At 50.1% G+C, this 11,698-nt stretch overlaps 1 protein-coding gene across 1 annotated transcript; it reads right to left on the reverse strand.

Annotated features, from left to right (window-relative positions):
• Positions 1-6,523: 6,523 nt before the first annotated feature.
• On the reverse strand, positions 6,524-10,296 carry LOC120946027. The gene is made up of 3 exons (XM_040360711.1): positions 10,025-10,296; positions 8,723-8,844; positions 6,524-6,862 (listed from the first exon to the last, which is right to left on the reverse strand). Exons 1-3 carry the CDS (start codon positions 10,294-10,296, stop codon positions 6,627-6,629), a joined length of 630 nt encoding a protein of 209 aa, XP_040216645.1. The 3' UTR covers positions 6,524-6,626.
• Between the last annotated feature and the right edge of the window lie 1,402 nt (positions 10,297-11,698).

Below are 11,698 nucleotides of genomic sequence, written 5' to 3' on the forward strand. Positions count from 1 at the left end.
TCTGTTTTCTGTTGTCACTTACTACAGGGCTGGTGGTGCCACCATTGGCTCCACCCTGAATTGCTTTTGGAGGGCGGGAACATTAAAAACACCATTTTTTTTTTTATTAAGAAAAATGCAGGTTAAGTTGACTCCGCCTTTTTCTGTTGTGACTCCGCCCTCTGTGCTGTTAAAAGATGATTTACCAATTCTGAGTTCCCCTTAACCACTTCTCTATTACCATAGAGCTAACCGGGGACCAGATGGTCCCTGACCATCTCCATCACCCCCGGAGGCCGGAAGCGACGTGATGACGTCACTTCCAGCACCGACAGATGTAAACCCTTCTCCTTAACCACTTCATTACTGGGCACTTAAACCCCTTTCCTGCCCAGACCAATTTTCAGCGCCGACGCATTTTGAATGACAATTGCGCTATCATACAACACTGTACTCAAATTATATTATTTTTTTTTTTTTTCCCCACAAATAGAGATTTCTTTTGGTTTTTGATCGCCTCTTTATTTTTTTTTTTATATAAAAAAATAAACAAAAAAAGACAACTTTGAAAACAAAAAAAATGTTTTACTTTGTTATAATATCCTAATTTTTTTTTTTTTTTTTTATATATTTTTTTCCTTGGCTTTTCTTCTACATATTTTTGTTAAAAAAAAAAATCGCAGAAAGCGTATAGTGATTGGTTTGCGCAAAAGTTATAGCGCCTACAAAATAGGGGATAGATTTATGATTTTTTTTAATTTATTTATTTTATTTTTACTAGTGATGGCGTTTTTTTTTTTTTTTTGTCAGGCCTGCGATATTGCGGCGGACATATCGGACAATTTTGGGACCATTCACATTTATACAGCCATCAGTGCTATAAAAATGCACTAATTACTGTATAAATGTGACTGGCAGGGAAGGGGTTAACACTAGGGGGGGTGATCAAGGGGTTAAATGAGCTCCCTGAGAGGTGTTTCTAACTGTGTGTGGAGGGGGACTGACTGGGGGAGGTGACTTATGCTGTGTCTCTATGTACAAGGGACACAGCATTGGTCTCCTCTCCCTGAAAGGACGTGGAGCTCTGTGTTTACACTCAGAGCTCCACGTCCCTGCTGTCACCGCCAATCGCGGGTACCTGGCAGACATCGCGGCCACCAGGCACACGCATCGGCATCTCAGCGCCGGGCACAGTGTTTCCCTGCTGCGCGCCCCCAGCGAATGCACATAAAAGGACGTCCACCCGGCAGTTGAGAGCCGCGCTGTGGACGTCTTTAGTGCGGCTCTCAAGTGGTTAATATCTCCGTGTGACATGTTTGGTATCTGCTTACTCAGCGTCTTTCATACTATACTAAAAAAAATTGGGGTAGATATAACTTTTTTTTTTTTTTCAAAAAACAAATTGCGTTCGAAAAATTGCTGTGCAAATACCGTATGACATAAATTGCAATGACTGCCATTTTATTCTCTAGGGTCTTTGCTAGGAAAACATATATAATGTTTGGGGGGGTTCTGAGTAACTTTCTAGCCCAAAAGATTGTTTTTACTGTAGGAGAGGAATGGCAGAATTTGGCTTGGGCTGGAAGGGGTAAATGACATTTGGCTCTGATTTCTCATTGATGTGGTTTGACGTGGCAAATGCGGCGCGGCACAAGGTTCCCAAAAGTAGTTTTTATGTTGGTTTTGGCGATTTCAATGGACATCGGTGCAGGAAAAGCGCGCAGATTTCAGCTGAACTTGCACAATTTCAATCCCGCAGTCGTGTAAAACCAGGGCTGGAACTAAGATAAGAGGATGACCCGACTGAGCTCTTCTGAACATACTAGGTGCCTGGCTGTCATGCTGATCCTTTAGCTTCAGTATTTACCAACCCTGATCAAAGTATGTAGATCAGGCGCTCTGACCTGCAACCCTGCCAGAGTTCAGCTCAATGAGGCAGCCAGGTGAGCCCACAAGTGACCTGGCTGGAATTGGGACAAGAGCACAGAGGATCAGCATGACAGCTGGAGGGCAGCCAGACAATCATGTGACCCAGGAGGACTGTCTTGAGTTGCAATAAATGTACAGGGCTGCCATTTGTGACCTCCAGAAAATGCTACTGCCCTGGCTGTCATGCTTACCCCCCCCATGCTTTCACCAACCTGGAAGAAGTGTACAGATCTGGGCTCTCGCTTGTTCTTGGACTTTCTGATCGGCAATTGTCCCGGGTCAGAGACCTGGGAAGTATTGGAAGCCAGGGGATCAGCATGACGGTACTGTAAGGCGAAGAGCTCGGTGGTAGTCGTGGCGCCTCCATGGATGGTCATATGTGGAGATCAGAGCCGTGTCTGCGGCGGATAAGACAAAAGACACAAACAAGGTCGGCTCCACCCATGCTGAAAGTTTTGGTGGAGCCGGTGATCTGCCGATATGGTTCCGGCTAACGAGAAAGTTCCTTTAAGGACTGCGCAAGCGTAAACTTGCCGACTGAAATCTCCGAACCTCGGCCGGCATCCAGGGCGACGTGGATTTTGAGGAAAGTGGCCAGTCGGCCTCACGTCCTCGCTTCACTCAGACAGCTCGCTCGGCCTCCTTTTTTTTTTTTTTAACATCCTCCAATCCACGGGGATGTTAAAGAATGAGCCTGGATGCCGGGCGAGGTTCGGAGATTTCCGTCGGCAAGTTTGCGCCTGCGCAGTCCTTGAAGGAACTTTTTTTAGTTGGGGGAACCTTAAGGACAAGTCACCGGCGGTGACGTGGTTAAAGTGTCCCCAGCAGACTTTGTTGATCTCCTTCAGAGCGGAATCTGTGGATTTCCTCCTGAGGCCTCGATTTGTGAGTCACAATTCCCACTTCCTTGTCGGAGTCACCGTGAGTCAGCACAATGACTGCCGGGAGTGCAGGAGACTGGAGGAGGGAAAGGGGTCTGTCCATGCTGGGAGATGTAGTTCTCTGTTAGGGGGAGGATAGGGTGTCTGTACATGTTGGGAGTTGTAGTTGTCCATCAGTTGGAGGAGTGCAGGGTGTCTGCATGTTCGGGGTTGTAGTTCTCTCTCTGGAGGAGGGTAAGCTGTCTAAGAGAAAACTACAACTCCCAACATTGACAGGCACCCTGCCCTCCAGTTGATGGACAGCTACAACTCCCAACATGTACAGTCAACCTGCCTCCTACAACTCCAGCACTAAAACTCCCAGCATGTACAGACACTCCTTGCATTGGTTGTGCCGACTCATGGTGACTGCGACTCCTCTGAGAAAAGAAAGTGGGAAATCCACGGATTCTGATCTGAAGGAATTTTCCATCTGATGGGAGTCACAATTTCCGCTTTCTTAGAGGAGTCTTAGTCGCCATGCATTGGCACAACCACTTGCGAGGAGGGCAGAGTGCCTGTACTTGCTGGGAGTTGTAAGGTGTCTGAGGGTAAATGACAACTCCCAGGACACACGAAGAAATGAAGAATTACTACTCCCAGCATGTACAGTCACCATAGAACATGACTAAGCAAGAACTACAACTCCCAACATGTACAGTCACCATTCACCTCCTACCACACACAGGCCCACTGTCCCCCTCAAACTGGGAAATAACTACAACTGCCAGCATGTACAGAGAGCCTGCACCCTGTCAACTGATGGAGGACTACTACTCCCAGCATGTACAGTCACCATGGAACCTATAACTAAGCAAGAACTACAACTCCCAACATGTACATTCACCCTCCAACTCACACAGGCCCACTTTCCCCCCTCCAACTGGAAAAGAACTACAACTGCCAGCATGTACAGAGAGCCTGCACCCTGTCAACTGATGAAGGACTACTACTCCCAGCATGTACGGACACCCTGCCTCCAACTGATGGGGAACTACAACTCCCATCATGCACAGACACCCTACTCTCCTCTGACTGTACATGTTGAGAGTTGTAGCTGTTCAGTTAAAGGAGGGCAGGATGTCTGTACATGCTGGGAGTTGCAGTTCTCCATTTATTGGAGTAGGGCAGGGTGTCTGTACATGCTGGGGGTTGTAGTTCCCTATCTATTGGAGGAGGGCAGGGTGTCTGTACATGCTGGGGGTTGTAGTTCTCCATCTATTGGAGAGAAAAGTGTCTGTACATGCTGGGGGTTGTAGTTCTCCATCTATTGGAGGAGAGAAACGTGTCTGTACATGCTGGGGGTTGTAGTTCTCTGAGTTGGAGGTGGACAGGGTTTGGGAGATACACTCAAAGCTGATAAAGGACTAATGTAAAAGTACCTTGGGTTGGGAATATGCACCATTACTGATCATAAAGTGAGGATTCCCATTAGGGGACAATGCCATCACCCTACAATTCTATGGCCATCATGTCGCACAGAAGACAAACTGCCAATATTTGAAGGTACTGAGGAGACTTTTTATACAACAACAACAACCATCACTGGCAACAAATTGAAATTCCAAAACACATGAATCTCTTGCAGTCATGCTGAGTAATCAGCAGTGGAAATTGGGCATTCTTGGTGCTTTTATGGGCGATTTGTCTGAGTGCTCTTTGCATGTGTCACGTTCCCTATAAAGTTTCTGCCGGTTCATAAAGAAAAAATCAACGTTCTATGGCCCATTTTAGCAACATCCCATTATGTGTCTGGAGACTGAAAAAAAATATTAAATTCGAAGAAAAATCCAAACAGGGCGGAGCCAACATACAGAGATGAGAAAGAGAACACTAAATACAAATATGAACTGAATATAACCAGTCCTGTCCATCAGAGGGGGGATTGGGGTATAATAGAGGGACAGAGGGGGGGATTGGGGTGTAATAGAAGGACAGAGGGGGGATTGGGGTAGAATAGAGGGACGGAGGGGGGATTGGGGTGTATTAGAAGGACAGAGGGGGGATTGGGGTGTAATAGAAGGACAGAGGGGGGATTGGGGTGTAATAGAAGGACAGAGGGGGGATTGGGGTGTAATAGGGGGACAGAGGGGGGATTGGGGTATAATAGAGGGACGGAGGAAAGATTGGGGTATATTAGAAGGACGGAGGGGGGATTGGGGTATAATAGAGGGACAGTTGGGGATTGGGGTGTAATAGAAGGACAGAGGGGGGATTGGGGTGTAATAGAAGGACAGAGGGGAGATTGGGGTGTAATAGAGGGACGGAGGGGGGATTGGGGTGTATTAGAAGGACAGAGGGGGGATTGGGGTGTAATAGAAGGACAGAGGGGGGATTGGGGTGTAATAGAAGGACAGAGGGGGGATTGGGGTGTAATAGAAGGACAGAGGGGGGATTGGGGTGTAATAGAAGGACAGAGGGGGGATTGGGGTATAATAGAGGGACAGAGGGGGATTGGGGTGTAATAGAAGGACAGAGGGGGGATTGGGGTAGAATAGAGGGACGGAGGGGGGATTGGGGTGTATTAGAAGGACAGAGGGGGGGGGGTTGGGGTATAATAGAGGGACAGAGGGGGGATTGGGGTGTAATAGAAGGACAGAGGGGGGATTGGGGTGTAATAGAAGGACAGAGGGGGGATTGGGGTAGAATAGAGGGACGGAGGGGGGATTGGGGTGTATTAGAAGGACAGAGGGGGGATTGGGGTATAATAGAGGGACGGAGGAAAGATTGGGGTATATTAGAAGGACGGAGGGGGGATTGGGGTAGAATAGAGGGACGGAGGGGGGATTGGGGTATAATAGAAGGACAGAGGGGGGATTGGGGTGTAATAGGACAGTGGGGGGATTGGGGTATAATAGAGGGACAGTTGGGGATTGGGGTGTAATAGAGGGACAGAGGGGGGGTTGGGTGTAATAGAGGGACAGAGGGGGGATTGGGGTGTAATAGGAGGACAGAGGGGGGATTGGGGTGTAATAGAAGGACAGGGGGGGATTGGGGTATAATAGAGGGACAGAGGGGGGACTGGGGTGTAATAGAAGGACAGAGGGGGGATTGGGGTGTAATAGAGGGACAGAGGGGGATTGGGGTGTAATAGAGGGACGGAGGGGGGATTGGGGTAGAATAAAGGGACGGAGGGGGGATTGGGGTAGAATAGAGGGACAGAGGAGGGATTGGGGTATAATAGAGGGACAGAGGGGGGATTGGGGTGTAATAGGAGGACAGAGGGGGGATTGGGGGTAGAATAAAGGGACGGAGGGGGGATTGGGGTAGAATAGAGGGACGGAGGGGGGGGGGGGGGTTTGCGTATAATAGAAGGACAGAGGGGGGATTGGGGTGTAATAGAGGGACAGAGGGGGGATTGGGGTGTAATAGAGGGACAGAAGGGAGATTGGGGTAGAATAGAGGGACAGAGGGGGGATTGGGGTATAATAGAGGGACGGAGGAGGGATTGGGGTGTAATAGAAGGACAGAGGGGGGATTGGGGTGTAATAGGGGGACAGAGGGGGGATTGGGGTGTAATAGAGGGACAGAGGGGGATTGGGGTGTAATAGAGGGACAGAGGGGGGATTGGGGTATAATAGAGGGACAGAGGGGGATTGGGGTGTAATAGGGGGACAGAGGAGGGATTGGGGTGTAATAGAAGGACAGAGGGGGGATTGGGGTAGAATAGAAGGACAGAGGGGGGTGGGAGTATGAATGGGGGTTCGGGGTAACAGAAAAGGACAAGGGGTATTAGGGAGGGGGTTTGGGGTCTTTGTAGCTGGATTCTGATTGGATCAGTGTTGGGTGGGCACATGGTCACAGAATGCAGTAACTCTTGGGTTCATCCTCTGGGCTCAGAACTGCCTCCATCATGTGACCAGCAACGTCCATCATCGCCGTCCCCGGGTCGGTGAGGTCAAAGGTTGAAGGTTCTTCATTGTCCAATAAGAGGCTGAGAAAGCTGCCAGGACCGAAGATCAGATCCATGGCCATGTCGTCATCGCAGTCCAGTGATCGGGAAAGCTGATGGAGGAGCGGGGAGCTGGTGTTATCTGAGAGAGGAAGGAACACAGGTCGTCACTCACCACAATCCTCTACATTTCCAATAACAAATACAATCAATCAATCAATACGGGAAACGAACGCTGCGACCAACCAATCCACATTGTGTGCGCCACTTCCTTTACACACCCAGATATTACCTTGTAAGAGTAGCAGGTACATCATCACTGTGCTGTACATAACCTGTGCAGAGAGCAGCGCTGTGGGAGGGGCCCAGCAGGCTCCACCCAGAACAGGCTCCCAGCAGGAAACTACAGGAGGGGGCGGAGACAAGACCAGTCACTCTGCACAAGGAGAGAGAGCAGCAGTGGGCGGTCTTTATTACAGGAAGTCTCACACTGGATGACGGTGATCTGCCGTGCTGGTTCCATGCATCATGGAAGTTCCAGCGCATGCGCGAACTGATGCGCAGAGATGGTTCCAGCTATCGGGAAAGTTCCTTCAAGCACTGCGCAGGTGCAAACTTGCTGACGGAAATCCCCGAACGGCGGCCGGCATCCAGGGCGACGTGGACTTAGAGGAAAGTGGCCAGTCGGCCTCACGTCCTCGCTGCGCTCGGACGGCTCGCTTCGCTCGCTCGGCCTCCTGGCTCTTTTTTTAACATCCTCCAATCCACGGGGATGTTAAAGAATGAGCCTGGATGCCGGGCGAGGTTCGGGAATTTCCGTCGGGAAGTTTGCGCCTGCGCAGTCAGTGAAGGAACTTTCCCCACAGTGGAACATTGAGGACAAGTCAACGGCACAGATCTGGGAGAAATACACCAAGATCACGAGATTCTGGAAGAATCCACATGACCGATGGAATGAGACAATATTTGCTGATCCCAGAGTTCAAATTTAAAGACCTCTAGAGACAAAATAATGAAATCTAGTATTTTAGTCCAGGTGTCATTCCATACTTGCGGGTCCCATAATACTCTCAGGTGTCATTTCATACTGGGGGATACTCTCAGGTGTCATTCAATTACTCTGGGAGCCCATACTACACTCAGGTGTCATTCCATACTTGGGGGCCCCATACTACACTCAGGTGTCATTCCATGGCTCCAGGGGCCCCATAATATTCTCAGGTGTCATTCTATGGCTCCAGGGGCCCCATAATACTTTCAGGTGTCATTCTATTACTATGGGAGCCAATACTGCACTCAGATGTCATTCCATACTTGGGGGCCCCATACTACACTCAGGTGTCATTCCATACTTGGGGGCCCCATACTACACTCAGGTGTCATTCCATGGCTCCAGGGGCCCCATAATACTCTCAGGTGTCATTCCATTACTCTGGGAGCCCGTACTGCACTCAGGTGTCATTCCATACTTGGGGGCCCCATACTACACTCAGGTGTCATTCCATGGCTCCAGGGGCCCCATACTACACTCAGGTGTCATTCCATTACTCTGGGGGCCCCATACTACACTCAGGTTTCATTCCATTACTCTGGGGGCCCCATACTGCACTCAGGTGTCATTCCATACTTGGGGGCCCTATACTACACTCAGGTGTCATTCCATACTTGGGGGCCCCATACTACACTCAGGTGTCATTCCATTACTCTGGGGGCCCCATACTACACTCAGGTGTCATTCCATGCCTCCAGGGGCCCCATACTACACTCAGGTGTCATTCCATTAGTCTGGGGGCCCCATAATACTCTCAGGTGTCATTCCATACTTGGGGGCCCCATACTACACTCAGGTCTCATTCCATGGCTCCAGGGGCCCCATAATACTCTCAGGTGTCATTCCATTAGTCTGGGGGCCCCATACTACTCTCAGGGAACGGCACCTAGCTTCCATCTGAGCCTGCTCACACAGGTCCTCTTTATCAGTAATAGTGTGGAGGTCACTCACCGATCAAATCGTTCAAATCTTGGGAGGTGTTGGTTGGGTTCCGATCTGCGGGAAGCTCCTCTGACCTGGATGGTGATAAGAGACAGGAAATGGCTGACACCCCCAAACAATACAATAATAATCTACAACATGACAGACGGAGCCGATCCCATGGGGACTAGGGTGACCACATTTCAAAATTGCCATTTAGGGACACCCCCCCCCCCCCTTCCTAAAAAAAAGATAACTTTTTATAAAAAAAATATGTGACCCCCCATAATTTTCACTGGTTCATCCTGGGACCTGTAGTTCTTCACTAGTTGGGGGGGTCACATCTTCAGCTCTGAGGGGTTCATGGTGGGACCTGTAGTCCTTCACTTTTGGGGGTCACATTCCCCCCAAAAGTGAAGGACTACAAGTCCCAGCATGAACTCCTAATATCTAAAGATGTCACCCCCCCCCAATTTGAAGGACTACAACACCCAGCATGAACCCCCTGAGATCTAAGGGTGTGATCCCATAGATTTCAGTTTTATGCTGGGACCTGTAGTTCTTCACTATTTGGGGGGCAGGGGGTCTCACATCTTCAGCTCTGGGGGGGGGGGGGGGTTCATGCTGGGACCTGTAGTCCTTAACTTTGGGGAGGTCACCCCCCCCAAAGTAAAGGACTACCAATCAATCCCAGCATGAACCGATGACATCTAAAGATGTGAACCCCCCAATTTTGAAACTCCCAGCATGAACCCGTGAGATCTAAGGGTGTGACCCCATATATTTCACAGATCTATGCTGGGACCTGTAGTTCTCCACTAATTTGGGGGGGTGGGGTCACATCTTAAGCTCTGAGGGGTTCATGCTGGGACCTGTGTCAATTTCATTCCGGGACACTGTATTGTCCCAGAGTAAAGGTGCCCGGGACAGACCTGCAGAATGCGGGACTGTCCCGGGCAATCCGGGACACGTGGTCACCCTAATGGGGACTACAAACCGCCCTTCTCCAAAAACAGGGGCACCTGTGGGGGGGGGGGGGGGGCAAATCTAGCAGATCCACAATTGTCTGTTATTTCCCAAAATGGATCAACTTAACGGGCCAATCCCCATTCATCATAGTAAATCTAAAGATGGTGCTGGGGATGCTCTGCGTCCCATTGGGGAGATTTATCTTCATTTCTTGCCCTGCAGACACAACAGGAAGTGAGACAAATTCCCACCTTAGGGGTCACTGGAACAGGTGTCCCCATTGGAAGATTTCCCCTCACTTCCTGTCTGACTAACATTTTGGATCTCCTATCATTTCCTGTCTTGGTGATAAGAATGTCATACCTGCTCTCGCTCCTTGTGGGAGATCTCTGGATGGCGGACGGCGGCGTAACTTTTTCTTTTTTGGAAGTCGTCTTCTCCCCCTTATCGGTCTGGCAGGTCCGTGTCACCTTCTTGGTGTTCTCGGCGAAGGATGGGCCCCTGGGCTGGCTGTAGTGGGGGTTGGTGGGGCCAGAGCGAGGCCTGTCCCGATTGGTCGGTTGGTGAATGTTCTCCAGAGCTCGACTGATGGCGGCGGAGAGCTTCTGCCGGCATCTCATCACCTTCTCCGACATGGTGGCTGCCCCCGGAGACACACAGCCTACTTTACACCCTGATGGTGTCTGCGTTACCCACGGCAACCAATCAAGATCGCAGCTGTCCAGTGCAAGTTAAGTAGGCTGAGCTGGTTGCTATGGGCAACAAACACAGTGCAGGTGGGTAGGCTGAGCTGGTTGCTATGAGCAACAGACGCAGTGCAGGTGGGTAGGCTGAGCTGGTTGCTATGGGCAACAGACGCAGTGCAGGTGGGTAGGCTGAGCTGGTTGCTATGGGCAACAGACACAGTGCAGGTGGGTAGGCTGAGCTGGTTGCTATGGGCAACAGACACAGTGCAGGTGGGTAGGCTGAGCTGGTTGCAATGGGCAACGGGCACTTTACAGTGGAAATAAATCCAATTCAAATAGTTTCCAAAACAGTTCCGGTTAAAAAGCGCAACTTAACCAAATTTTCCCCAAGGCGCACCCTGAATAACAGCCGTCACAGTCGTTTGTGCTCTCCGCCGTATTGTCAGGCCATCAAATGGCTGGTGTCATCACTGATCACAAGTGCAGCACCATGGCAACCGCAGATGTAAACAGAGGCCAAGATGGCGGCTTCCTTGGCGGTAAAGGATAGGAGGGTTTAGATCCGCTTTAGGTCACACCTCCGCTGATAACAGGATCTGGTGTGCCCTCACCTGAACTCTCATGCCCTCCAATGGCTGGTGTCGCAGCTGGTCACCATGGCAACCACAGATGTAAACAGAGGCCAAGATGGCGGCTTCCTTGGCTGTAAAGGATAGGAGGGTTTAGATCCGCTTTAGGTCACACCTCCGCTGATAACAGGATCCGGTGTGCCCTCACCTGAACTCTCATGCCCTCCAATGGCTGGTGTCATAGCTGGTCACATGAGGCACCATGGTAACTGCAAATGTAAACAGAAGCCAAGATGGCCACCGTCCTCAGTGGACAAACTTAGTTCTTCTTTAAATTGTGCAGTCAATCAGATGTCTGTATTTATTCCCTAGCATGGACTCAATGAAAGCTGGGATCTGATTGGTTGTTATGGTTTGGTCTACAGTGGTTTAGTAACAATATCTCCTGTAGCAGCAGTTTCCTATCTGAGGTAAAGAGGTGACACTGGGCCGGTAAAAACGGGTGATTGGTGAGGATACAATGGATGGAAGGCCGGCATTATTTCACATTAAACAGGCAGCTGTAGATGGGGGAAGGGGAATCGGGGTACATGTGGGGAGGTGGCAGTAGTGACCCCGGGACATGGGGGGCCCCTGGAATTGGAGGGGGAGGGGAGGATTCTTATGAACAGAGCATGTAGGACAGTTCACAAGGACTACATAAATGTTTGGGTGACTTGACACATCTATTGTAGTCAGAGGGTGCAGGGTCCATCCCCCCCCCCTGGACCTCAGAGCGCCTC

The sequence above is a fragment of the Rana temporaria genome, chromosome 7 (genome assembly GCF_905171775.1).
Source record: "Rana temporaria chromosome 7, aRanTem1.1, whole genome shotgun sequence".
NCBI classification, from domain to species: domain Eukaryota; kingdom Metazoa; phylum Chordata; class Amphibia; order Anura; family Ranidae; genus Rana; species Rana temporaria.

Coding starts and splice junctions, on each gene's coding strand:
- LOC120946027 (XM_040360711.1), bottom strand. CDS start 10,296: ATGTCGGAGAAGGTGATGAGATGCCGGCAGAAGCTCTCCGCCGCCATC. Junction 8,845..10,024: donor CCCACAAGGAGCGAGAGCAG/GTATGACATTCT, acceptor GTCATGTTGTAG/ATTATTATTGTATTGTTTGG. Junction 6,863..8,722: donor AGATTTGAACGATTTGATCG/GTGAGTGACCTC, acceptor TTCCTCTCTCAG/ATAACACCAGCTCCCCGCTC.